Here is a 25636-nt window from a genome sequence, read left to right as displayed (position 1 = left end):
GCACGAGCCAGGCCCCACGTGGAGCTGGCGCTAGTTCATTGATCGCTTTCTCCCCGCAACGCTGCTGCTGCTGCTGCCGCCGCGGCGGGGCGGGCGGGGGCCGAGGCCGGCCGGGAGCGCGCGCGGGCAGCCCCCGACTCTGGGTGCAGCCGCTCGGGGCCAGCGGCGGGCGCGGTGAGTCCCCCGGGGGGCGGCAGCCGGAGCCGGGCTCGGCCGGGGCTGCGGGGGCCGCTCCCTGCCCGCCGGGCGCTACCTGCTGCGGAGGGGCAGGGCCCATTGTTTGGTTGGAGGGAGGGGGACGCTGGGGAGTGCGGGGCGGGGGAAGGAGCGGGGGACACTTGTGGGGCAGGGGAAAGGGCGGGGCACGTGCAGGAGGGAGTGGTGCCAGAGCACCAATCAGGGCTTGGGGTGGGGTGGGGGGCCCCTTTTGGGGGTGCAAGGGGGCAGTGGTGCGGGAGCACCAATCAGGGCTCAGGGTGGGGGCCCCTTTTGGGGGTGCAAGGGGGGCACGTGCAGGAGGGAGTGTGGCAGGATCACCAGTGAGGGCAAGAGTGGGGGCTAAGGGGGAGGAGCGTGCCTGGGGTGAAAGGAAGGACAGACGGGTGGGTGGGTGGCTTGTGGCGAGGCAGTCAGTGGGGCTGTTGTCTGGGGTAGCCGCAGAGTGGGCACTGATGGGAGGATGCCAGGGCATCACCCAGTCTGGGGGGGCGGGGGGTGTTGGTTGGCCTTCCCTTTAGCTGCTCCCCTGCATCTGGATTGCTTGCATGGCCCTATGCTCTGGTGGTGGGGTTGCCAGGGGTCTGGGGTGGGGAGTGCTCTGTAGTCTGTCAAGGGTTTGACCCCCCCCCGCCCCCCGAGGGAGGTTGAGTTTCTCCCCCACCCCGGGTGCAGGCTGTCATAGGGTGTGTGGGTGGCCCATGAAGACACAGGGGCTGCATAGGGAACCATGTGAGCTTTGGCTAGTCCAGTGTTGTGGGCCAAGCAGGTGCTTGGAAGGAAGGAGCTGCAGGCCTTGGGGGGGCGGATCTTAATGACAGAGCTGGGCAATGGGCATCTGGGGGGGGGTGGCGGGTGTTAGACCACGGTGAGTGGGTTCCTGGGGGTGGGTGAAGGCTTGTTGGCTAGATGGGCTCAGGGGACCTAGCGTCAAACTGTGGGTGAAGTGATTCTTGGGGGGCGGCAGAGGGACTGCTGTGCATGTGCAATGGCTCCCCTGGGTTGCGTGGAGAAGGGGTGCGCGGCAGAGGCCGGACTACTGACATTTAAGAAGCATTTTTTGGTTGGGTCTCGCCTTGCTCGGTGGGCCGTGGGGAGGTAGAGGGCCGTGGCTGGCTGGCGGGGGTAGGATGGGTGGCAGTGGAGGCTCAGGAGGGAAGGAGATGCTCGTTTTTTGAGTGTCCGTGGTTCGAACCTGGCTGACCCCTGTCTCTTTCAGAGTCCCTCGCCGGGACAGAGGCTCTTGTGAGGGGAGAGGGGGCTTGAGACAAGGCTGGAATTGGGGCCTGCTTTGCTCCAAAAATGTTCCCCCAAAATCGACCCCCGGTGAGTGCCCCGATTATACTCTGCTCCTTTGTCACAGCCCTGTGTTAAACGGAGCCCTTCCACCGCTGTTTTCCTGAAGGCCGGTCTGTCTGCCTTGCCCCGTGGAGGAGAAACTCTGGGCTTCTCTCCATGAGAGTCCCACCGCTGTCGTGAATTTCAACCAGCCCAAAAAGCAGCGCTGTCCCAGTTCCTCTTAGAAAGAGAATCGAAGCCACCAGCATTTACATGGGGCGCGGCACGGACTTAACAAAATTGCCTTGAAACTGGAGAAACTTCTGCGGATGTACGAGGGCTTAGAAAAAGCTTGATTTAATAACCCTCTGATGGGACATCCCAGGCTGGTCTTGGGGCTAAGGTTGTCCAGTTTTTAGTTATTAACCCCATGCTGGCAAGAGGAACTCAAAAAGTGGCAAAAGAGAACCCTTAGAGGAGCTGGTTTCTTGGTGACCATTCTCCCTTGCTTGTCCCCTCCCTGAAAGTTCGTCTCTCCCTTGTGATGCAGCCAGGGGTGGAGACAGAGGCCTTAGGAACTGGGGATTCTGCAGCCATGGTCTTGGAAGCCTCTGATCTCCCTCTCAGGAACTTGATCCATCCCAGACCTCTTGGGGCATGTGCAGGGATAGTGTTGACCAACGTGGTGACTGCCCTTTTCCTTCCACGCAGGCTCATCTCCAGGCACCTGCTGTAGCTTCGGCAGCTGCCAGCACAGTTTCCACAACCTCTCAGTCCCTGAAACTGACCTACCCGGAGACCTTGGACCGGATCAAGGAAGAATTCCAGTTCCTGCAAAACCAATACCACAGGTAAGAAGCTGACAGTGCTGGCGAGAAACTGTGGCATTTTAACTGGCTTGGCAGCAAACGCTCCCCTGTCCCCAGGCTGGGCGTTAGAGCGAGGTTGGCTGGAAGTGACGTGCCACTCCAGTGTGGGCAAGAAGCTACCTCGAAACGCTGTCCTTGTGCCACGCTGCCCAGTTCTCTCATGTTTGTGGCTAGGCTTTCTGGTACCTCTCAACATGGGCTGCCTCGTCCCAGGGGTCTTCGTGCATCCTTCCCCCAACGCCTGATCTCCAGGGTCCAGCTTCTTGACGGGTGTTGGTTCATGCAAACTGGCCCCCCAACGTACCACCTTTCCCTGCCCCTGCTTGGTAGCTTGAGCCAACATTGAAACTTCCTGCAACCTGTTTCCTTGGAGCAGGAAAGCCCATAATTCCTGTGAACCCCCCTGAAATATCCCCTTTGCCGGTTCCTCCCTTCCAGGCAGATGAAACTTAATGCATTCCACCCAGTAAGTCTGTTCTTCAGGTGAAGGGTGGGCCGGCCCAAGGTTTTTTGCAAGTCTGTTTTACTTGACCCTTGTTTGTCTGCGCCGTTGCCCAGCCCTTGTTCTCTTGGCAGGGGGTGTGGATGTGTGTGTCTCTCTCTCTCTATTTTTACAGCTTGAAGTTAGAATGTGAAAAGCTGGCAACCGAGAAAACAGAAATCCAGCGACATTACGTCATGGTGAGCGCTCCCTCTGAAGTCAGTGGGGTGGGTGCGCCCCGCTCCCGCAGCGACTGCATGACAACGCGGGTTAGGTCTGGCTGGGGGACCTCACTGGTGAGATGAGTGCGGCTGAGCTCTGCCTCGCTGGCTCTCGGCTGCATCTTACGGCTGCCGGGGAGGGTGGGAGAAACGTGCTGGTCTTGTGGTCGAGCGGGCCCCAAGCTGCGTGCGGAGGGGAGGGCTCCAGGAGGCTCCATCTTTGCTCTTGTGCTGGAATTGCAGAGAAGGGGCTGGGAGCTGATGTTAGGTTCCCTTTTCCCATCTCTGCTGGAAGAGAGATGGGGCCAGGCTGTGAGCTGCAGAGATGGCCTGGGGCATGGGTTTGAAGACCACCGTCCTGGCTGCTGCATTGTCTCCCTGTTCCGTGGGGTGAAGAGCATTCACCCTGCTCCTAGCAGAGAGATTCGGGGCAATATCGTCTGATCCTAAGAATGCATGAATTCAGGGTCAGGGTGACCTTGCCCATGTGCGCCAGAGAGGATTTTGCAATGGGTGCTTGGCCTGTTCGCCTTGCTTCTCCCCGGCTAACTCCGCGTTCTTTCCTTGCAGTACTACGAGATGTCCTATGGCTTGAACATTGAAATGCACAAACAGGTGAGTCTGTGGCACGCCTTGTCGCCCTGCCAGCTGTCTGTGGTTGCCCACAGACGGGCTCACCCTTTCCTCCCGCTTCCTGGCCAATCCCTGTCCCAGATAAATCCATCCCCATCGCTTTTCTCCTTGCGCCGAACACGGGTAGCTGGGGGCTGGGAAGGGTCAGGCTGGTGTTCGTTGTAAGCTGAGCTCTTGGGCAGCCACCCAGGAGAGACTCAAATGCAGCTCAACTTACTAGCAGAGCGCCCATGGCTGGCAACGTGTGTGTCTGCTGGTGGTGCACATCTGCCAGTGCCTGGGCGCACATAACAAAATTTATTCCGCACACAAGAGGAGGACAATGTACAGGCCTGTAGTGTTTCCTTGCTCCCTTCCCCCTGCTGCACTGCGCATTGGGTTACCAGCTGCTCGGAGACAGAAGGTTTCTTCTCATCTATTTTTAAAGAGGCAGCAGAGGAGTCTGGCAGCATGTGCCTTAGCCAAGTACATCCCTTCCGCACTCCCCCCCATGGACTCATATCCCCCTCCCTCCTGCGTCCTGCCAGCTGTTGCATAAGTGGGTCTGTTGGGAGCTGCCCGCCAGGGTTGCATTTGGTTCCGAGACCCAGGCGGCCCTGCTCCCGGTTTGCATCGCTGGTCTGGCGCTCAGCTACCTTCGCAGCCGAAGGAAAAAGCCACCCAGGGAAGCAGGAGCCTGAAGGGAAATGGCCCCAGTTCCTCCCTTCTCCCCCACTTCATCCGGCTGTTTGCTTGCTGTGCCGACAGCCCTATTTACTGCCGGTTCCAGGTGCCGCTGGCCGCCTGCCAGCACTCTGTCTGCACTTTTAACGAGGGCCCGTAAGTCTGGGCTCTGACAGCCAACGGCCCTCCTGTGAGAAATGGGAGCTGCCTGCACAGGAGGCCACGGCGGGCTGGCACCTCTCCTTTGCTTGCCGCTCCTGGAGTCCCAGGTGGAGCCTGACGCTGGGTCTCGTCCTGTTCCCGCCCGGGCCCGGTGCCTGCTCCCCCGGCTGCCTCTGCCAACCTGCTCCAGCCCCACTGGGTTTTGCTTTATCGCGCGCCACTAGCGGCTGGCATAAAGCGCGTGTCATTAACTTAATGCTCAGTAAGGACCCTCGTTAATAAAACGGACGAGCGGCTGAATGGGCCGGCCAAGGATGCGTTCGCCCAGCGCATGGCTGGTTGAGCCGGGTCTCCTGCCCTTCTCTCGAGAAGCTCCCAAACCTCAGCGGCTCATGCACTGTTTAGCAGGTTGCCTTCTAGTCAGCTGGAGTCTTCAGAGGCTGGGGAGGGGTCCCAGCCCTGGAGACCTCTGGGCGGCAGCTGCTCCATCATCCTTAGCCCCTCTGCTGAGACTGCCAAAAAATCAGGGGCAGCTGCGGGAGTTACAGCCGTCCGCTTGGAACAGGGTGCGGGTGATCCGCTTCTCGCCAGCGCGCGCCGGGATTCGCCGTTGCTCCTGCCAGCCGTTCGCCGTCAAACCAGCAGCCTAGTCCAAAGGCTCTGCCCTCCTGTTTGATGCTGGCTGCCTCTCGGGCCCAGCCATGTCCCTCTAGTTGAGCTTTGTTGCTGCGCCCGGCGCTGTCCGACTTCTCGCTCCGGGCGCACCGGTTTCTCGCGGGAGAGCTTTGAAGCGGCCGGCAGGAGAGCGGGCCAAGCCCCGCTGGAATGGCTTTCTTCTCTCTGGCCGGCGCTTAGGCTGGGAAGGAAGCCCTGAGCGTTCGACAGGGGAGTCGTTGCACGGCTGCTGAAAGGGCTGGATTTGGTTTCAAGGGCCGCTCTGTGCAGCCCTGTGAACCCTGCTGCAGTCAAGGTGGGAGTCGCTGCAGGCAGCTCCTGGTGTGATATTTTAGGCATGTTTGTCCTCGGAAACACCCTCCCTCTCCCCCCGCCCCCCCAAATCTGCCTGGCTTTGGACTTTTCTTCCCAAAATAGCCTGCGCGGCGGAGGGGTGGGGGGAGGGCGGAAAAAGCCCTGAAAACAGCACGATCATTTTTCATGCTGAGAGCGTTAAAGTGCCAGTAAATTGCACATTAACGAGCGCCAGCGAATTGGAGGCAGCGCTCCCTGAGGAGCTGGCTGCCCATCAGTGCATTAGGAAGGAGAATCCATCACTGACGGCCCCAGGAGATGGATAAATCCTTCCCAGCAACTATCTGCTGCCAATATTTTTTTTTTTCTGGGGGCTGGAGTGGGTCAGGGGCCATTTCCTTTTCAGGGCGGGGGGGTGGACACAATGCAGGGAACACATGGCTCTTGGCTTTGTTTTCCCATGGATATGCAAGAGCTGTCCAATAAGATCATTAGATTTACAGGCTCCAGCTGAGAGCAGGGCTCCATTGTACCAGGCCTTGGACAGACCAGACCTGCCCGTTCCCGGAAGAGCGTGCAAGCCACAGGGAGGCCCGGGGAGGGGACTTTCCCAGGTCCCTGGGGATGGAAGCAGCCCTCCTGATTCCCAGGAGTCCCCCTTGCTGGATGGCTCTTTGGGTCACCCTGTAAGACCATGATAAAGGGAGGGGACCCGTGGGTGGTGGCCGTAGGATGCGGGGACCCTTTTCTGGCCAGCTGGGCATAGGTCTGATGTTCTCCCCTCCGTCTGACTGCTCTGATCCTGCCTGGGGTGGTGGTAGGTCATCTTCTCGGGCCGCCTCCTCCCCTGGGCCCTACCCATCTCCTGATTTGGGGGTCCACCCCAGAGGCTGCCTGTGGCTTGCGTGGCCCATCTCGCTCCCCGCTGGGATCTCGGCACACGTCCGCTCTCTGGGGCTGTCATGCTGACCCGTGCGGACTGGGGAGAGGTCTGGGGCTAAAAGCCAGGCTTGGGGGGCTCCCGCTGTGGCTACTCAGAGCCTGTGAGAGTTGGGGGATGTGCTGTTACCCCCCCCACCCCCCACCCAGCAGGCCTGCGGGCTGTGTGAATGAACCAGCCTGGGGAAGGGAAGTGGTGCTGAGCCATCTTTGGGGTTCCTCAGTCAGAATCCCCCCACCCCCTGATTCCTGGGGAGCTGTGAAGGTCTCCCTGGTTGGGGGAGGGGGGCAGCAGGTCCGTGTCTCTTTAATTCACTTCTGCGGCTGGAACCGTGGTGGGGCGGGGGGGGGTTCCTCTTTGTCTGGCCTTGCCCAGCTTAGTAGCTGGGGGCATAGACTGAAGAGCAACACTTTCCTCTCCCGCCCTGGCTCTCTTCCTTCACGCAGGCCTCCTGATTGCTTGTGGCACTCAAGTGTTGCAGAAAAACAGCAGCTGTAAGGAGAGCACCTCTCCAGGGCTTCCTGGCAAACCACGGAGAGCATCAAATAGCACCCGGCAGGGCTGGCGAGCTGCTGGGGGGGTGAGGGAGAGGAGCTGTTTCAGGGTTGGCATCTCGGCAGGGCAGACCACTGTCAGCCACACCAGGTGCTGCCTGGCCCGTGAGTTGTCGGCCATGGGGAGACGGGTGCACTGGGGCGGGGGGGTGTCTCGGGCAGTGGGGCGTAACTGACAGGCCTGCGGCTGGTTTGCAGGCTGGGATCTGGCTTTGGAGATGCTGTGGGCTTCCCACCCCTTGCTCGGCGAGCTGTGGAGCAGGCTGGCTCGGAGGCATGCTGAGCTCACGTTTGGCTGAACCTTGGGGTTTTGCAGGAGGTGACGACTCTTTGGCTCCTCACTCTGGGGGAGACTGTTGCTAGTTTCCTAGGGAAGTCGAGTGGCATCCAGTGTTCCCTCTAATTTTTTCCATCCGCGGGTAGAATAAATTTTATTATGTGCACCAAGGCATGTGCGGCTGTGCACCACCAATAAATGTGTGGATGGCTGGGGGGTGGGGCTCTGCCAATCTGTTGGGTGGCACCTGTCTCTCCTGAGCAGCCGCCCAAGTGTTCAGCTAACAGGGAACGCTGGTGGAACCTCCATCCCTCCTTGTAAGCTGAGCATTTGGGTGGCCTCCCTGGGAGTCAGGTGCTGCCCAGCTGATTAGCAGAGCTCACACAGCCGGCAGTGTGTGTGTGTATTGGTGGTTCACATCTGCACATGCCTCACTGCACAACAAAATTTATTCCACACAGGGCGGGAAGAAAATTAGAGGAAACGTTGGATGTGGGGCTCATCCTCCTACTCAGGGGCATGCCATCTCTGAGCTCCAGATGGGCCTGGCAATGGGCGGCCTTTGGGGGCAAAACAAGGAGAGGCATTTCGTGGAGGTCTTAACACACTGCGGCCAGCCCTGCCCGGGTGCAGCAGGAGCAGCTCTGCTGTGCAGCTGACACGCGTTTTCTCCTTCCAGACGGAGATCGCGAAGCGGCTCAACGTGATCTGCGCCCAGCTCATCCCGTTCCTGTCCCAGGAGGTGAGAGGAACCTGCGGGCGGAGGGGTGCGTGTTCTCCATGCAGGCGGGCGTGGTTCCATGCATGGGCCTAGCCTCCGGGCAAGCCAGGCACCTCCGTCTGCGGCTGAGGGAGGCTCTGGTCAGGCCGCTTCCTTTCCCTGCCTCTTTAAAGGTGACCAGAGAATTGATCTTCTTTTTGGTCTCTTCCCAGCATCAGCAGCAAGTGGTCCAGGCAGTGGAACGAGCCAAGCAGGTGACTATGGCAGAGTTGAACGCGGCAATCGGGGTATGTGGACCGTCCCCGCTGCTGGCCACAGTGTGTACTGCCCTGCTCGGGCTTTAATTGCATCTCCTGCCCCGTCTGCGCCTTGCTAGCAAGGCTCTCCGTCGGCCCTGGCCAGGCAGCACCTCTTCCGCGGCCCCGAGAGGGGATTGGCCTATTTTAGCCGGAGCGGCTGCTGTCTGGAACCTGGGGCTTCTATCCCATAATGAGCTCAGTGGGAAGATGGGGGCGGTGAGGACCAGGTGGAACAGGCTGTGGTGGGGCTAACGCTTTGTCCCTCTCTCCGTGCCTTAGGGTAGACCCCTAAGCTGCTTTATTTTCGTTCCTGGCTCTTTAAGATTTGGGCATGGAGTCTGAGTTCTGGGGAACCCTGTGCAGGGCAGAAGGGGTGGGGGGGGGGCGTGTTTAGTTTTTTAAAGGGCCAGTGCTCATGGGACCTCAGCCTTCCTCCACGCCTGCATTCTGCTAGTGAGACACGCCCTCCATGTTGGGATGGAAGTGGCTGGCACTGTTAGCAGGAGGGGACGCCCTCCCTAAGATGCCAGCAAAGCGTGTGCCTGCAAAGATACCCCGGAAAAGCCCTCTGAGCTTCCTTCTAATTTTCTGCATCTGTGTGCGGAATAAACTTTGTTGCATGTGCGGGCATGCAGCACCCATCAAAACACATTGCCACTGTGGGTGATGCTGGGTGCTCCGCACTCATCAGCGGGGTGGCACCTGAATCTCTCCTGGCCCCAGCCCCTAGCTTACAGGGAACGCTGGCGTGATCAATCCCCTGCTGCATGCTGCAGAGGGATGAACTAAATCGCCTGACCCCTCTAGGGATCTAGGTTGCACACCCTAGAATTGTCTTAATGCGTGGTTGCCCCTTCTCATGGGGGCCGTGCGAAGAGTTGAGGGCTGGAGAACAGCCACTGCTCAGGGCCACGGAGTGGTATGAGTGGAGCTGTGCCCCTTCGTAGGTGCCAATACGTTGGGCGAGCTAAGATGGCTGTCTCCGGCGGAGCTAGCCAGGTGGTTGGATGGGGTGCACAGCCGGCCCTCAGGAGTTTGCAGGGGATTTTGTGCAGAGGATAATCCTGCCCCGGGGCTGAGAGCAGAGGGGAAGAGTGAGCAGAAATAAAACCCAAGTCAAGGAAGGAAGCAGGGGCCTCATAAAGGAACGGTGACAACTTGCTCCAGAGCTGCAGTTAATGAGCAGATTATGAGCGCCTTTAAAGGCAGGGACGTGAAAATGATAATGAACCGGGGTAATTGGATTTGGCACCGCGTGCCAAGGATTGGGGACAGGAGACGCTGAGCAGAGCGTCTGGAACACAATGTGGCGTGTGAGGAGGTCGGCGTGTGGCACAGACTCTGGGGAAGCCTCATGGAGCCTTGCGACGGGCAGGGCTGGCAGCTCGTCGCTTGCAGGCTGCGATGGGGAAGCTGAACACGGCAGAGAATCAGGCTGAGGGGCCTGGATGTGACAGCAGCAGAATGAAGGAGCGGGAAGAGGCGGGCCTCTCAAATGGGGATCTAAGAGCATTAGCGCTTGCATAACTCCGGGAGGCAGAGGAGCGCTATGGAAGAGGAAGGATTTCAGATGATGGAGCTGGGTCACAGCAGGGCTGGATGATAGAGGTGTGAAGCGATTTTGCTGCTGCTCAGTAAATTTGGGTGCTGAGCAGTGTTCCCTGTGAGCTGAGCTTTTGGGCAGCTGCTCAGGAGAGACTTGAGTTGCAGCAGATTAGCAGGGCATCTACGGCCACTGCTGGTGCACATCTACCACACCTCTGTGCGCATAACAAAATTTATTCCACACAAGGATGGAAAAAATTAGAGGGAACCCTGGTGCTGAGGATTCTGTGGCTCGGGTTGTCTGGGATTAATTTGCTACAAACATCACCACCTTTAGTAAGGCTTGGCAGAATTTGATTTTTTTTATATGTAATTTTGTTATTGATTAAGCATAATTTTACATTTTTGCCCTTGTGGGAAATCATGGGTAGACCAGCCAATCATTATTTCTTGGCAGTAGATGCTGAGAGAGTGTTCTAATGGTTTGTCAAGCTTTACACTTTTTCAAATGGCCACCATCTCCTTATGTGTTGGTAAAAACCCTTAAATCAAACACCGATGAGTTCACAAGGAACGTTTTTCTTACGTGGCCTATCTGTGTGAGTTTTGATTATTGGTGGAACTGTGTCTGTGTGTGTGCTGGAAAAATGACGTTTACCAACAAAACTCTAATCCTGCCTTGCCTATTTTTAACTGAAAAGACCCAATCAAGCTATATTGTGACTCCAGATTCCTCCTCTGTGTTGATTTTAGAAAAAAAAAAAAGTCAAATTCTCCTACAATCGTCTTATAAAAACCTGACACCGTGCAAGGTGCTTCTCTGAAAAGGATTCTGCTTAAACAGAATTCTGCTGTCATTCCCCACCTGTGCAGTGCAACCCTGAAAAATGCAAGCCAAACAGGACACTAAACAATAGTGAAACAGCCTCCTCTGGCTGCAGAGAGCCAGAGATGTAGACGGCCAGGTGTGCTGAATGCAAATGGCTTTGTAATGGACTTTGTTCTGCATAATCTGAAGGGGAGCTGGGGCTCAGGAGGAGAGAGGAGTGGGCTTGGGGGGTTGGTTTTGCAAGCAATATTGCCTGTTGGGAGTAGATTTCTGTCACCCTCTTCCTGATAGCAGCTGTCTAAAACTCACTTGCGACCCATGTTCCCTGTAAGCTGAGTGCTAGGGCGGCCACCCAGGGGGGATTCCAATGCGGCCCAGCTGATTACTTGAGCGCGGCCCGCCGCCAGCAGCGTGTGTTTCCAGGTGGTGCACATCTGCACCTGCCTTGGGGGCACAGAACAAAATTTATTCTGCCCATGGGTGGGAAAAAACGAGAGGGACCGTTTTGTTGTGACCAAGGAAAGCGGTGGCTGAGAGGAGCAGCGGATTGTTGTGTGTGGTGAATTATTCTCCCTTCCCTGCCAGGGATATCGCAGGGGGAACCAAGACAGCTGCGACAGAGGCGAGGGGGTTAGGCTGGCTGCTGTCGCCTTATCGGGGAGGGTACCCCGGGCCTTCCCCGAAGAGGGCTCCATTCTCCTGTCCCTGGAGTTGTGACTTCTCCCTTTATTTCTCGAAGAGGATGTGGTGTGGGGCTCAGGGCCCTGGAAACCACAGTCGTCTGTCGGTAGCGCAGGTACCACGTGGGTGACAGCGAGCAGGCCGTGTCCTTCGGGCTGCTGTCTGGCCGTGATCTCTGGGTCCTTCCCAGGTGGAGGGAGGCTCAGCCCATCTCGCTGCTGGGGGCTCCTGGCTAGCGTGGGACATCGGCGAGGTCGGGCTGGCCCGGGAGGGCAGGGCGGGGAAGGGCCGGCGCCGGCAGGTTGGGGGCCGTGCTCAGACTCGTCCGCCTGGCCATTCCTCTCTGCAGCATCAGCTCCAGGCACAGCACCTGTCTCAGCACGCCCCACCTATCCCGCTGACCCCTCACCCCTCCGGCATGCAGCCCACCAGCCTGGCCAGCATCGGCGGCGCCTCGGGGCTGCTGGCTCTGTCCGGGGCCTTGGGAGCTCAGGCCCAGCTCCTGCCGAAGGACGACCGGGGGCTTCACGACTGTGAGCACAGAGGTAGGGCAGGGGGCTGGGCTTTCACCCGGGGGCTGGAGCATGCAGGCTCAGCGACTGGGGGGGGCTGCAGATGAAGCCCCCACCTCCTTGGTGGCTTCGCCTTGTGTCCAGAGACTGGGGGTCAGGGAGGTGAGTTTCCATTAGATCCCCTCAAGGAAGGAAAGTCTCGGCCTCTCCCACCTGCGTTAAGCATCAGCCCAGCTCCTGCCCCTGCAGCCTCGCTGGGGGTTGCGCCGAACTCCTGGGGTTCGGGCCGGAGGGTGGCCGCTGCAGGGCCGGGAACGGCCCACGCCCCAGCCAGGGAGGGGACGGTCCCAGTCGCACGGCCACAGGTCCCCATGCTGAGGCAGGCACCTCCGGTGACCGCCCCAGTGACACGCTGGGCCAGGCTGGGCAGCTGGCCTATGGCTACGGAGGTGGCGGCAGGCGCCACGTGCCGGGGAAATGAGCGAGGGCTGGGGCAGAGTGGGGGGCCGAGGGGGCTCGGAGATGGAAGCAGCAGCACCCTCTCTCCTCTTTCCTTCCTTGCCCGGCTGCTGATCCGCGTTGCCATGGAGACAGAGCGAGACCTGGGTCCCGTAAGTCGTCGTCGTCCTCCTCCTCGGCGGCGTATTGTTTCCTTCCAGCTGCCAAAGGCTTTGGCCGGGGAGATGGGGTGGGGGTGGGGGGCGTGCTAAAAGCTCCTTTGAATCGGGGGGGGGGTCTCCCGTGGGCCTGGGGGAGGCAGGCGCGGCTCTGCTGGAAGAGGGGTTATAACCTCAAGCAGCCACGGTGCGAGTGCAGCTGGTGAGGAGCTGGCTGGCGGCCAAGGGCACGGCGGATTGACCGCCCCCCCGGCCCTGGGAGGGGGCCGAGCACTGCACCCCTCTGCAGAGGGGGCCCACCCTCTGGCTAGTGGTGGAGGCGGGGAAGGGTGCACCCCATGGCGGGGGGGCACCGCACCCTTCAGATCAGGGCAGAACCTGCCTGGGGGTCCCGCTCGGGCTGATGCTGCAGCTTGTGGCCCCATCCCTGCCTGGGTTTAAACCGGGGGCATTTCTCCTTGGCTCCAGTTGGTCTGATACCGCCCAAGGCTGGGTCGGATCCACAGCAGCCCCTGGTGCGTGGGTGCTTACCCAGGGGAGGCCAGTGAAGCTTAGACCCAGGTTAGTGATGGGGAGACTGAGGCAGGGTTTTCCTCCTTCCACACAAGGGAGAGAGGAAGCCGAGCTGCGGTTAACATCAGAGGGGAGGAATGGTCCTCTCCTTTCCCTGCCTGCAGCTTCTCTAGGTGTCCCCCTGGCTGCCACAGACCCTTTCCTGACCAGCCCCCTGCTCCTGCATGGCAGCTGCCCTGTAGCTGCGGGACGGAGCTGGCTGGCCAGGGGTGGGAGTAGGAGAGGGCCAAGGCTTGGGGCAGCGTGACCAGGGCGTGCGGCCGGAGCGGTGAGCACGAGCTGGTGAACCTGAGCCATTCCTGCTCTGAGAGAGGGTCACCAGCCAATGCAGTGCAACCTGGCTTGGGAGATCCCACCTCTGGGGGCAGGGGCTCGCTCCCAGCTTATACAGTCCCCACGGCCAGCCTGTCTGCAGCCCAGCACAAACCTTGGGGGCTCCAGCCTCTTGGGTAGCCGGACCACCCCCGCTCCCCCAGTCCCTCATCTGCTCTGAACCGCGGGTGTGAAGGAGCCATGTCCCCGCAGCAGGGCCTGGCGATAGCCCGTCTGGCTGCATTGCATCTGGAGAAGGAGGTGGCAGGTGCCCACCCTGGAATCAGGCGCTCGCCCCCCTCCTGGCTGGCGCGCCTTCCGGCTTTGCGCTCTGCCCCCTTGGCCAGGAAGGGGCTGTCCTGGGGGCTGCAGGGGAGGGGACCAGGGCCACAGCTGGGGAAGGGCTAATGACATAGGGCTGCCATGGGCAGAGGCCAGCTGTCCTGCAGCCCTGTGGGAATGTCCCTTGTGCAAGCTGGGCTGGGAGCCTGGGTGTTCCTTGTGGGGGTGGCAGCCCCCCTCCAAAAAGGGGCCCAGGGGTGGGGGCTGAGCCTGGGCCTGCCATCTCCACCACCTGCCACAGCTGCTCCATCTCCTTCCCCAGAACTCGCTGGCACTGCCCAACGGGGAGCGGGTCCGCGCCATCTCAGAGTACCTGAGCAGCAGCAAGAAGAGGAAGGCCGAGGAGAAGGACTTTGTCACGGACTACGTGAGCAGGGCTTTGCGGCCACTCCGGGACCGGAGGGAGGGGATATTCCTGGGCCGGGGAGGTAGCAGTGTCCCCTCCCCTCTCGGTACTTCTCTGGGCTTGTCTCTAGCCAGCCGTGCCCTGACCTGTTGGGATAAAGCGTCGGCTGCTCCTTCACGGCCTGGGACTATGGGTGTCGCGGGGGGGTGGGGGCTGCTCCTTTGGAGCCAGGGGCTCTGGGGGACAGAGGGGGCAGCTAGCTGCTCCTTCATGGCCCAGGGGGATGTGGGTCTGTGGGGGGCTGCTCCTTTGGAGCCAGGGGCTCTGGGGGACGGAGGGGGCGGCTAGCTGCTCCTTCGTGGCCCAGGGGGATGTGGGTCTGTGGGGGGCTGCTCCTTTGGAGCCAGGGGCTCTGGGGGGCGGAGGGGGCGGCTAGCTGCTCCTTCGCGGCCCAGGGGAACGCGGGGCCATGCTGGCTGCTGTGTGCAAACACGCTTCTCTCTGCGTTTCAGGGCAGCGACGCTGACAAGAGCGAAGACAACCTGGTGGTGGATGAGGTCAGTGGTGGGGAACCCACCCCGGCGCGGGTGCTTGGCCGTGGGAGGGGCAGAGAGAGGCTCCGTCCCGAGGGGTCTAGGGCAGCGTTTCTTAAACTGTGTTCTGCAGAACCCTGGTGTTCCGCAAACAACTCGCAAGGGTGCCGCCAGCGCCTGGAAAAACCACTCCCAGTTTTGCAGGAAACAGCCATTTCTCGGTGATGGCAGGAATGGAAAACACTGAGCCGTAATTCCTACATCTCATGAGAACTGCAGCCATCTTGCAACGCAGCTAACGTTGTTCTAGCCCCTCCCTTCTGGCATCTCCTTCTCCGATCTATACGGCGGCGTAGCAATGACGTGCCGCGTGTGGGCTGTGGCGGCGGGACGGCTTGGTGTCGGCCCACGCACAGGCGTGGCCTGTTGGTGGCTGTGCCTCATAAAAAAACGATATTGTTTTTGGTGCTCCCTGGCCTCAAAATGTTTAAGAAACGCTGCTCTGGACACTCTGTGAGCCTCCTTGCCTTGTGGGAGGGCTTGGCCCTGTCACTCAAGGCTCAGCTGGGCCTCGGAGACTGGGGGGCAACAGGTGGCAGTGGAACCCAGGGGTCCTGCTCTAACCGCTGAGCACAGAGCTGGGAAGTGCAGGTGGGGTCTGACTTTCTGATCCCAGCAGGTCAGAGGCCTGGTACACCCCTGTGCTCTAACCACTAGCTCACCCTGCCTCTGGCTATTGTCCGCCCTCCCTGCTGGGTGTTTTGGAGGTGCCCGGCTCCCATACCCATCAGCGGCAGGTGCCCCTCCCCGAAGTCAGTTGTGCTTTCTGCCCCACAGGACCCCTCCTCCCCGCACAGCGTCCACTCCTACTCCTCCCGGGAGAACGGGGTGGACAAGGTCCCGCTGCAGCAGAAAGAGGCTGTACCGCTCAGTCCCACCTCCATGGCCTCATCCAGCAGCGCCTCCCCGTCCCGGAGCAAGGACCAGCCCATGGTAAGTAGCACTGCTCTGGGAGCAGCTGCCGAGGGTTTGGTTGGTTTCCTTCTGGTTGGGGCAGGGAAGCAAAATCCTCTTGACCCTAATGGGAAGAGCCGTCAGCATCTGATCTCCCATTTGGTTTCATCCTCATCTACGTTCCTGTGGTGGCTTGTGAGATCAGAATCGGGCCCTCTGAAGGGCGACTGTAGTACAGGCCGGTGTATCTGAGCCTGCTAACCATAGCAGAGCAGTGACGGCGGCACGGGCTAGGCACCCCCAGTGCAGTCCTGCTCGAGACCAGCGCTCCCGCGTAACGTTTTCCATCCATGGGCAGCATAAATTTTTATGAGCACCAAGACGTGCACCACCAGGAGAAACGCGCTGCCGGCAGAGGGTGGCTTTCTGATCTCTTATGGGTGTCCGCCCAAGCGCTTGGTGTCCAGGAAACAGTGGAAGTGACCATGTAAAACCAATCCCTAAAAGCTCTATGGCTGCTTCACTGACAGCCAAGTCAGTCTTTTCCTCCGCCTGGCACAGCGGAGCCAGCACCATTGCATGGGGCAGGCTGTGCCTCTCGCTAGCGGAGTGGCTAGTGCCGGGCTGGTGGGAATGGGGCTGTTCCCGCCTCTGATGGACCCTGGGGTCCGACTGCAGCCAGCTGGCCCTGGGAAGGAAGGAAATCCCTGCAGCAGAGCAGCCCACCCTGCTGCTGATCCAAGCTGGGGAGGTGGCAGAGAATAGAACATTTCCTGGGCTTCTCAGGTAATCCCCTTGCTAGCGATAACCCCCAGGCGCAGCTCTGCCCTGGGTGGGATGGGTCTGCTGGCCAGTTGCAGGGTCTCTGCACCGCCCCAGGCTCCTGTGTTAACCCCTCTACATAGTGGGCATGGAAGTAGCTGGCCTGTATGCATTGCCTGCTGCACAGCTCTGCGGCCAGGTGCAACTTACTGGCATGGCTTGCTGGGCTTCCGCATGCCAGGGCGATGTGACTGTGTCCCTGCAGAGCCAGTGACTTAAACCAGTGCCTGGCCTCTTAGTCAGAGGAGCCCAACAAGCCGATGCAGACATCCTCCAGAGTCCTCCTTTGCCCCCTTCTCGCGCCGGTGGGAGCGGCCTGATCTTGCAGGCAGGACTGGGGCCCAGGCTCTGCAGTGGCTCTTCAGGGGAAGCCAGGCCGAGCTTTCTGCTCCTGACCAGGCAGCAAATCTGGGGCTCATGGGGCTGCCACTTGGGGATGGCTGGTACGTGGCTGGGGGTCCAGGGTTGTGGTGGGAAGGGCTTGTAAGCTGCGTTCCCTGGGAGCTGAGCACTTGGGCAGCCGCCCAGGGGTCAGGTGCTGCCCAGCTGATTAGCAGAGCACCCACAGCCGGCAGCGTGTTTCTATGGGTGGTGCACATCCACTCATGCTTCAGTGCACAGAACAAAATCTATTCCGACCACGGAGGGGGTTAAGGTGGGGGAAGCCTGGTTGCAAGTGCAGCCTCCGAGCTCCGGTGTGGGGTTTAGAGCCCGCAGTCCCCTGCACGGCCCTGGGTGAAGGCAGTAGCCGGGGGGTCGGGCTTTCCAGGCTGCTGCAGTCAGGCTCTTCCTTTGCAGGTGGAGAAAGCTGCGACTCCTGGGTTGAAGTCCAGCACGCCGACTTCCCAAGCGGAGGCCACGGCGCCAGGCTCCGGGAGCAGCAGCACTGCCCAGCAATTCCGCCCAGCGGCAGCCAAGCCCTCGGTGGATTCCTTAGGTAGCGGGGGGCTGGAGGGCAGAGGCTCTGGGGCAGGGGATGGTGGGAGAATTCACACTCATGCAGTGCAAACGTCTGGCAATCCAGGAGACAGGCTTCATTAGGGTCTGGCTGCCCAAGCTGCTGTGTGTGTGTGTCTCTCTCTCTCTCTGTGAGGGATGACTGTGGGCCACCCCCCGGCTAACCTGCAGCCAGGCTTCTGGGGCTGCACATCTCAGCCTGGGTGGAGCAGGTGTGCCGCGGAAGGGACGCTCCAGCAGCTTCTACCTTGGAGATCAAGGCTGGTGACTGTCGGAGGCCTTGTCCTGGGAGAACAGGCACTGGGCTAAATGCCCAAGGGCCCAGCTCCTGAAGCTGTGGGGCAGCCATAGAGTCGGGGCTGAAGGGAGAGGAGCAGAGCCAGTGAGCCAATGGACAGCAAGCCCCTGCCCCCCACCCCTCTGCATTCCCCTAGGGAGACATCTGCCCAGGGCTCTTCAGCAGAAGGATCTGCTCGCCTGGGGGGATGTCCTGTTGCCGGCAGAGTCGGCAGATCCGGCTGTCGAGAAGTGGAACTGGACTGCGGCAGTGAGAGGGACTTTGCTGTGCCCCCGCCAGGGCCACGCTCGGCAGCAGCTCTGCTCGCCCTGGAGCTGGTGCTGATCAAGGCTGTGCCTGCTCCCCCCGGATGCCTCACCGGGGAGGTTGGGCCCATTTACACCATAGCCTGGTTTGGCCCTGAACTCCTCTCCTTGTCCTGCAGTAACTACGACTTTCTCCTTTCCCAGCCCTGGGCCTCAGGAACCCGCTGGCCGTGCAGACCTCCTACCCAGCCGCCTTCGGCATGGCCCATCCCTCCGTCAACGGCGACATGGCCGGGGCTGGGGCCTACGCTGGGCTGCACCTGGTGTCGTCTCAGCTCAATGGGGCGGCGGCGGCCGTGGGAGCCGCTGGCTACGGCCGCTCACCTCTGGTGAGTGTCCTGGTGGGGTGGTGGGCAGCGGCCAGCCTCCTCCTGGGGATGACTGAAAGGTGACTTCTCTGCTTGGCTAGGTGGCCTATGACCCACACTGCCATATGCGCCTCCCAGGGCTGTCAGCCGGCATGCAGGCAGGGACCTCAGGCAAACCGTAAGTGTCCATCCAGCAGGGGGTTGCATGTAGATTTCCCTCGTGGGCTTTTTGACATCCGTGTGTGGAATGAATTTTATTGGATGAGGCATGTGTGGCTGTGCACCACCAGTAGAAACACACTGCCACCTGAGGGCGTTCTGCCAATCAGCTGGGCGGCACCTGAATCTCACCTGGCTGCCCAAGTGCTCAGCTGACCTCATGGGAGGGGAGCCCTGAGCACTGGCTGGAGAAACAGGTCTAGCTGCAGAGGCGGGCTCTGAGCAGGCAACTCCCCATGGCCCTGGCTTGGAGGAGGTGTTGGGTTGGAGGCTGGGTTTTTATTAGTGCAAAGCCCTCTCCGGAAGCAGCAGGGTGACTGGGCCCCGCTTGTATGTGGTTTGCTGATGTCTTGCCCTCCGCACTGCAGCGCTTACTCCTTCCACGTGAGCGCCGAGGGGCAGATGCAGCCGGTGCCCTTCCCTCCCGACGCCCTCATCGGCACGGGCATCCCCCGGCACGCCCGCCAGCTCCACTCCCTGACCCACGGCGAGGTGGTCTGCGCCGTCACCATCGGCAACTCCACACGGCACGTCTACACGGGGGGCAAGGGCTGCGTGAAGGTGTGGGACGTGGGGCAGGCTGGGACCAAGACGCCAGTGGCACAGCTGGACTGCCTGGTAAGGGACTGTTCCTCAGAGGCTGTGAGCGAGATCTGTGAACTTGTGGCGGACACAGAAGTGCCGTCTAACCCTTCCCGCAGCCCGGGGGTCGCCTGCTGACATCAATGGGCAGAAGGTTTAATACAAACATCTGGAAGTGCCTACGGCCAACCTGCGGAACTCCCTGCTGGGGGATCTTCTGGGCACATACCGAGCTCTTTTTTTAAACCCGGCTAAGTTGATGGAGGATAGGCCCATCTGTGGCGATTAGCCACCACGGCCAGGGATGCAGCCCTAGACCTCTGCCTGCCAGGAGGAGACAGCGGCAGGGAGGGGGTGGATAGCTTACTCCATCTGCCTAGTTCTGGATGCTCCCCGCTAATGCTTTGGTACGGGCCACTGTCACCTACTGAACTAGATGGACTATTGCTCTGATCCAGGCGGGCAGGTTCTATTTTCTTATGTCCCTGGGGGGGGGCGGGTGTGGTGTGGCTGGAGGCACTGAGTATCTATGCCCCGCCCCCTGCCCGCCTTTTCCGCAGAAGCACTGTGTGGGTGGTGGGAGCAGCGTCCCCCACTGCTCCCTGGCGTGGTGTGGCCTGGGAGTAGCACTGTAGGGACAGGCTGCCGCAGGGGAGGGCCGGGCCTCTCCCCACACTCATGGGCAGCAGTGTGGTGCTGTGGGGGGCAGGGGCACCGGGGTGCATGTGGGCCCTGGACACCCTCCTGCCCCACGTCGCCTAGGGGGATGGCCCCGGCTGGCCTGGGTGCGGATGAGAGCGCGTGGCTGTATCCAGGGGGAGGCAGCGAGATGGACCTCTTGCATTTAAGCCGTTACACCCCCCCCCCCCACCCCGATCACATGTGCTCCCAGAGACATCCCCCCCCCCATGAACTGCAGTGACTGGGGCAAAGTTTCCTCCCCAGTCATACGGGAGCTTGTTGGCAAAGTAGCCTGAATCTCCCCTCCCCCGCACCCCATCCTGGCTGCTGCCTTTGGGGGTGGGGCAGGGCTAACGTGAGGGTCTGAGACGGGAAGTTAGTCCAGCGGCAACTCCCCCGAGAGGATGTGGGGCTCAGCGGCCGTGCTTAGCTACGGTGTTGGGCGCAAAGGATTTTGGGAGTTGTGGCCAATAGCAGATGGGTGTCTCTGCCTTGCTGCTTGCCTTTCCCCTGCCCCATGAGCCAAAATGCTGTGGCTTCGCAGGAGGTAAGAGATGGCGGCGTGTCAGCGTGTGTGCGTCGCAGCGAGTCACTTTACAAAGTGAATGGGCATAGAACTAAACCCTGGTCTTGCCCCGTCCCCAAATTTCACTTCCCTGTAAACCTGGCACGAATCATTCCATCGTGGTGCCTTAGTTGACCCATCTGTAAATTGGGGCTAATATCGCTGAGCTACTATGTCAGAGAGGTGTGTCGTGGATCAAGCAGTGTGGGCTGGGCTCTGGATTGGGACTCGCGGGCAGTGCCAGATTCTGTTCCCTGCTCTGCCATTAGCCTGCTGGTTCACTCACAGGCAAGCTACTCTGCCTCCCTCTGCCTCAGTTTCCCCATCTAGAAACCAAAGGGGTTAGTACTGACCTTTGACCACTGCTTTAAGATCTGTGGATGAGAAGGGGGGGTGCCATTATGAAGAACCCTCGGATCCTTAGATAAAAGGTGCCCTGCAGGTACAAAAGGCAGAATCCTTCAGTAGCCAGCACCCCGATTTGAGGAATGAGCACACACAGATGCGCCTGGTTTTCAAAGCTGAGTCCAGAATTGTTTCAGTCTGGTGAGAAACTTTCTCAGTATGGAGAATCTAGCTGCACTGTTCCACTGTCGAGCTGTTAAAAGGCCACGGTGAACGGATTGGAACTGTGGACAGGGAATAAGTTCTCACCCCACATTGATTTGTTTTGACTGAAGTAGTTTAAGGAGCGCCTGTTTTCCCCCTGGATGCAGCTATTAAAGTCCTGGTCTGGCAAACGCTTACATGTATGCTTAAAGATAACCATCTCCCATAAGTTTTTTTGCAGGATTGGCTGGTCAGTTTCTGCTGTTCTTTCCAGGCCTTATTCCCTTGTTTAGTGAGAGAGCACCATCCTGAAAAATACAGTTCCAGGGTGTGGATGGTGCTTATAGCTCTTTGTAACACTGACTCCATTTCAAGTATGTCCCTTTCTATCAACAAACCAGAGTGATCTTTTCCTGCTGGTCTTTGGTTACCAGATTGCTGCCCTATCTTCTTCCTGGCATTGTCCTGACCTTGAAGATGCTGATGCATAAACAAGGAAGTGGATGAGTCACGATAATTTCAAGCTGTGCTGGGAATTCAGGAGAGGAAAAATGAGTATTTTAGTAATTGTAGGTGGTACATTTGTCACTGGGTAAGGTTCTCCAGTCTCTTGAGAAGGAGGCTAGACTAGATGAACATAAGGGCCAATTGTGGTATTTTTTAAAATCTATGAACACACTTGAGGTGTGGAATTGTGGTCACCATTGTATAGGTGGGCAAACTGAGGCACATCTAAGTGACTTGACCAAAGACACAAGTAGAATCAGTGGCAGAGCTGGGAATAGAACTCCAGGTCTCTTCCTGTATCCTCGTCACTAGACAATCCCAGCTGGGAGAAGGGTCTATGTCCCCCTCCTTACTAATTTGCTCGTCCCCAGGTCCTGCTCCTGTTCATGCATCAGAACTAGCTGGGTCTGGCTAGCAGCTGCTGGAGAGACCTGATGCTGTGGGTGTGAAGGGATAACAATTGTGCTCTAGAAAAGAGAAGAAACCGCCCTTGGGCAGTTGTTGCTGGGAGCCCAGCTCCAGAGGGTTTGGGGTGTGGGTCTGCTCCCACCAGTACAGCTGGCTCCTCCACTGGAGTTTCCCTTGGGAGTTCTCCGCACAGTTGGGAGACCACAACTGCTAGCTGGGACTTGAGCAGATGTCCACTCTGTAGCCATAACTCACCCGTCTGCCCCATCCCCTCTCCCTCCCCAGAACCGGGACAACTATATCCGCTCCTGCAAGCTCCTGCCAGACGGGCGCAGCCTCATCGTGGGGGGCGAGGCCAGCACCTTGTCCATCTGGGACCTGGCCGCGCCCACCCCCCGCATCAAGGCGGAGCTGACCTCCTCGGCGCCAGCCTGCTACGCCCTGGCCATCAGCCCGGACGCCAAGGTCTGCTTCTCCTGCTGCAGCGACGGCAACATTGTGGTGTGGGACCTGCAGAACCAGACCCTGGTCAGGTGAGCGCCGGGGCTTGCCAGCCCCCCTTCCCAGGACGCAATGGGGCACGGCGAGAGAGGGGAGGTGCCGCGGGACCCTGCCCTGGCTCCTGACGGCTGCTCTGGCCCCTCCAGGCAGTTCCAGGGCCACACGGACGGCGCCAGCTGCATCGATATCTCCAACGATGGCACCAAGCTGTGGACGGGGGGCCTGGATAACACCGTGCGGTGCTGGGACCTGCGGGAGGGACGCCAGCTGCAGCAACACGACTTCAGCTCCCAGGTGAGTGGGCCACCAGCCACCGCAGAGCCCACGCGGATGGGGGAGGCCCCTGCGCTGTGCTAGCCCCTCCCCTGCACAGCTGGCCGGGCCGGGACCCATTTCCTGGTGTCTGATTCTGCCTCCTCCCCAGATCTTCTCGCTGGGCTACTGCCCCTCGGGGGAGTGGCTGGCGGTCGGCATGGAGAGCAGCAACGTGGAGATCCTGCACGTGGCCAAGCCGGACAAGTACCAGCTCCACCTGCACGAGAGTTGCGTCCTCTCCCTCAAGTTCGCCTCCTGCGGTAGGGCCGTGCTGTCATGTCTAACCTGCAGGCTGGGCTGGCGGAGCTGTGGAGGCAGCACTGCAGAGGCGGGACGCCTGCCTAATCTCCCCTCTGCTCGGGGAGCCCCTCCCCAGCATGTGAGCAGCCCCTCTTGCACGCTGCTCCTGGGTAGCGCTGCGGGGTCATCTGTGGGAGGAGGAGGAAGTAGAGGAGCCTTCCTTCCTGACCCACGGCAGCAAACCCAACGTGCCCTGAAGCATGATAGTGTCTCACCTGTGTCACCTCTGGCATCAATCCACCAATGTGCTCTGCCTGACTCCTCCGCTGCATCGGGCGGTGGAGTGAAATTTTGGTGCATGCAGGAGAGTAGGGGAGCGAGGCTCCCTCTCATTTTTCCATCCATGTGCAGAATAAATTTAATGTGCAGATGGGCACCACCAAGAGATACATGCTGCTGGCTGTGAGCCCCTCTGCTAATCAGCCGGGCGGCATCTGCCTCCCTCCTGGGCAGCCGGGAGCACTGATGGGGAGACATCCCCCCTGCCCCTCCTGCTTCTTCTCCTGGGGGCCTCGGGGGGGCGTGACAGGTGCTCGGCTGGAGCTAATCTTGCCTCCTGCTCTGCTGCAGGGAAATGGTTCGTGAGCACAGGGAAGGACAATTTGCTGAATGCCTGGAGGACGCCCTATGGAGCCAGCATCTTCCAGGTGAGCAAAGGGGGTTGCTTGTCCTGCCTTGGGAACCAGCAGGAAAGGGCTTCAACCAGGGGCAGCGGCCAGAGTCTCTGCAGGAGACCAGTTTAACCCAGTAGTAAATTTGTCTTAATCCGTTATGCTCAAACACTCAGCTCTCTAAACTAGTGTCTCCCTGGAGGGCTTGCTAAGTAGTTCAAGGCCAGCAGCTATAAATCAGGTCTGCGGCGGTCCCAGGCAGGAGGGACTTCTCCCTGGCGTGTTAAATGAGCCGGTTTCAGCTGTCTCCTCTCCCCTGCAGTCGAAGGAGTCCTCCTCGGTCCTGAGCTGCGACATCTCCACGGACGACCAGTTCATTGTCACCGGGTCGGGAGACAAGAAGGCCACGGTGTACGAGGTCATTTACTGAGCTGGGGGGACCCAGCTGTACATCTGGCCCCATGGACAAACCTCCACAGCAGTGACTTTCCAAAGAATCCCTGGAAGTGCGCCGGGGAGTCGGAGGGGGCGTTTCCTCCCCCCACTTGAGGACTCGCTCGCGCTCTGCCTGCCTGGGCGCCCTGGTTCTGTTTGGTTTTTAATCAGAACTCCGGGGGGTTTTTGTACACTTGTTTATTATTATTATTATTGCTCCTGGCTGAGTCGGGAAGGAGGTGGCTGCTCCGCCTGCCTGGCTAAGTTGTATTTAATTAAAAAAAACACCTTAATGACCCCCGGTGGAAGCGGTGAGCCTACGTTACAGCCCAGCTCCCAAGTGCTTCTTGGCTCTCGTGAGGGAAACCGGAGCTGCTTCTGTTCTGGGTAACCCACTGCAGCAGTCAGAAGAGCAGAAGTGCTCTGGGGGGCGCAGGCTGTTCCTATGTGCCCCCGCCCCCCCCCCCCCAACTCAAAGCAGGGGTAACAGCAGTGGCCAAGCCAGCAGCTGTTACATGATTTGAATCCTCCCTCCTTTTGCAGCCCTAAACCTCAGAACAGGTCCCTGAGGGTTGAACTCACAACGCTGGATTTACAAGGCCAATATGCTAACTCCATCTCCTCCTCCTGCCTGGGTGGAGAGTCGGGCTAGCCAGAGGAGGGGGAGCCCCCAGTGTGGCAGCTGCTCCTTCCTGCCCCAGCTGCCGCTTTCTTGGGAGCTTGGAAAAGGCTCGGGCTGGAAGCAGTTTGATGGTGGAGGGAGGGAGCCTGGAGCCCTGCGTCCAGCTTTTCTCTGCAGAGAGACATCGAAGCACCGGAGCTGGTGCCCACAGCCTGTGGGCCTCTCCTTTGGGTTTGCTAACAGGCGAGCAGCAGGTAGGGTCTGTCTGCCTGAGTCCTCAGGCCGGCCACTCTGGGTGGGAGCAAAGAGCAGCCCCTCTCCTTGGCCGCCGGGGGATTGATCGCTTGTAACTCCCTCACTGCTCTTTCCCCTTCCCTGCAGGAATAACAGGCCTGGCCAGCTGGGCCCAAGCCCCTGTGTCCTGGCGTGCTGAGGGGGCTGTGTCTGGGAGCTGGGCCCATCCTCTGAAACCCACCTGCCCCTCGCGGCTCAGCTGCTGGGCCCCCAGCCCCTGCTCAGTGGGCACCCAGCAGCTAGGGCAGGGCAGGGAGGGCTTGTACCAGCTGCTGTGCAAGGCCACCTCCAGGCCGTGTGCCCCTTCCCCAGCGCAACCCTTCAGCAAAATTACCCCCCCGCCGTCCCTAGCTGGGGGTGGGAGGAGCACCCCCCCTCTCCCCCGGGGAGCTGTGTGCGTGCGCTGGCTGCCTCCCCAGCTGGAGCTGGAAGCACCTGCTGAGCCTGACCGGAAGCAGCGATTTGTGGTTTGGGGAAGAGAAGAACAAGAGCAACTTCTAAGGTTTTTTGTTCTCATCCCCCACCCTCCCCAGCAGATCTCAGAAATTCCCCCTCTTCCCCTGCCCCTGCCCGGCAGCTCCCAGGATTAGAAATTCCAGCCTGGCCCTGCTGAAATTCAGCTGTGGGCTGCAGGGCTGGGAACCACACCGTAAAACCAACAGCTGGCGGGTTGTCAACTTCTCAGCTGGCTTCCCCCAGCCTGCCTGTCCACACTCCCTGCGGGGATAACTGGGGGGGGGGCGGGGAGCTCCCCCAGCCGGCTCGGGCTGCTGTGACTGTCTCTAAGCAGCAGGGGGGCATCCGTCCTGCTCAACACCACCCTCCCTGGG

The 25636-nt window shown here is 60.0% G+C and overlaps 1 protein-coding gene across 2 annotated transcripts; it reads left to right on the top strand.

The window, feature by feature from the left end:
- LOC142002172 (transducin-like enhancer protein 1) lies at nt 1-24178 on the top strand. Of its 2 annotated transcripts, none has more exons than XM_074978054.1 (21): nt 1-174; nt 1436-1542; nt 2206-2345; nt 2981-3044; nt 3636-3680; nt 7943-8005; nt 8197-8238; nt 11688-11883; nt 12445-12461; nt 13957-14061; nt 14553-14597; nt 15411-15566; nt 17148-17286; nt 18054-18238; nt 18319-18395; nt 18805-19054; nt 22014-22261; nt 22376-22523; nt 22654-22804; nt 23415-23491; nt 23778-24178. In XM_074978054.1, the coding sequence occupies exons 2-21, from the start codon at nt 1519-1521 to the stop codon at nt 23883-23885; spliced, it is 2280 nt and encodes a 759-aa protein (XP_074834155.1). In that variant the 5' UTR covers nt 1-174; nt 1436-1518; the 3' UTR covers nt 23886-24178. The 2 variants fall into 2 exon arrangements, with proteins under 2 accessions (XP_074834155.1, XP_074834154.1); XM_074978053.1 differs by having other exon boundaries at nt 8197-8271.
- Nucleotides 24179-25636: the final 1458 nt, after the last annotated feature.

This window comes from Carettochelys insculpta, chromosome 27, assembly GCF_033958435.1.
Source record: "Carettochelys insculpta isolate YL-2023 chromosome 27, ASM3395843v1, whole genome shotgun sequence".
NCBI classification, from domain to species: domain Eukaryota; kingdom Metazoa; phylum Chordata; order Testudines; family Carettochelyidae; genus Carettochelys; species Carettochelys insculpta.
This window is presented reverse-complemented; position numbering and strand designations above follow the sequence as displayed.

What these genes read in the sequence shown, in the direction of transcription:
- LOC142002172 (XM_074978053.1), top strand. Translation starts at nt 1,519, where the DNA reads ATGTTCCCCCAAAATCGACCCCCG. An exon ending in GCTACGGCCGCTCACCTCTG is followed by an intron (nt 18,239 to 18,318) that starts GTGAGTGTCCTG and finishes CTGCTTGGCTAG; the next exon opens with GTGGCCTATGACCCACACTG. An exon ending in ATGGAGCCAGCATCTTCCAG is followed by an intron (nt 23,492 to 23,777) that starts GTGAGCAAAGGG and finishes TCTCCCCTGCAG; the next exon opens with TCGAAGGAGTCCTCCTCGGT.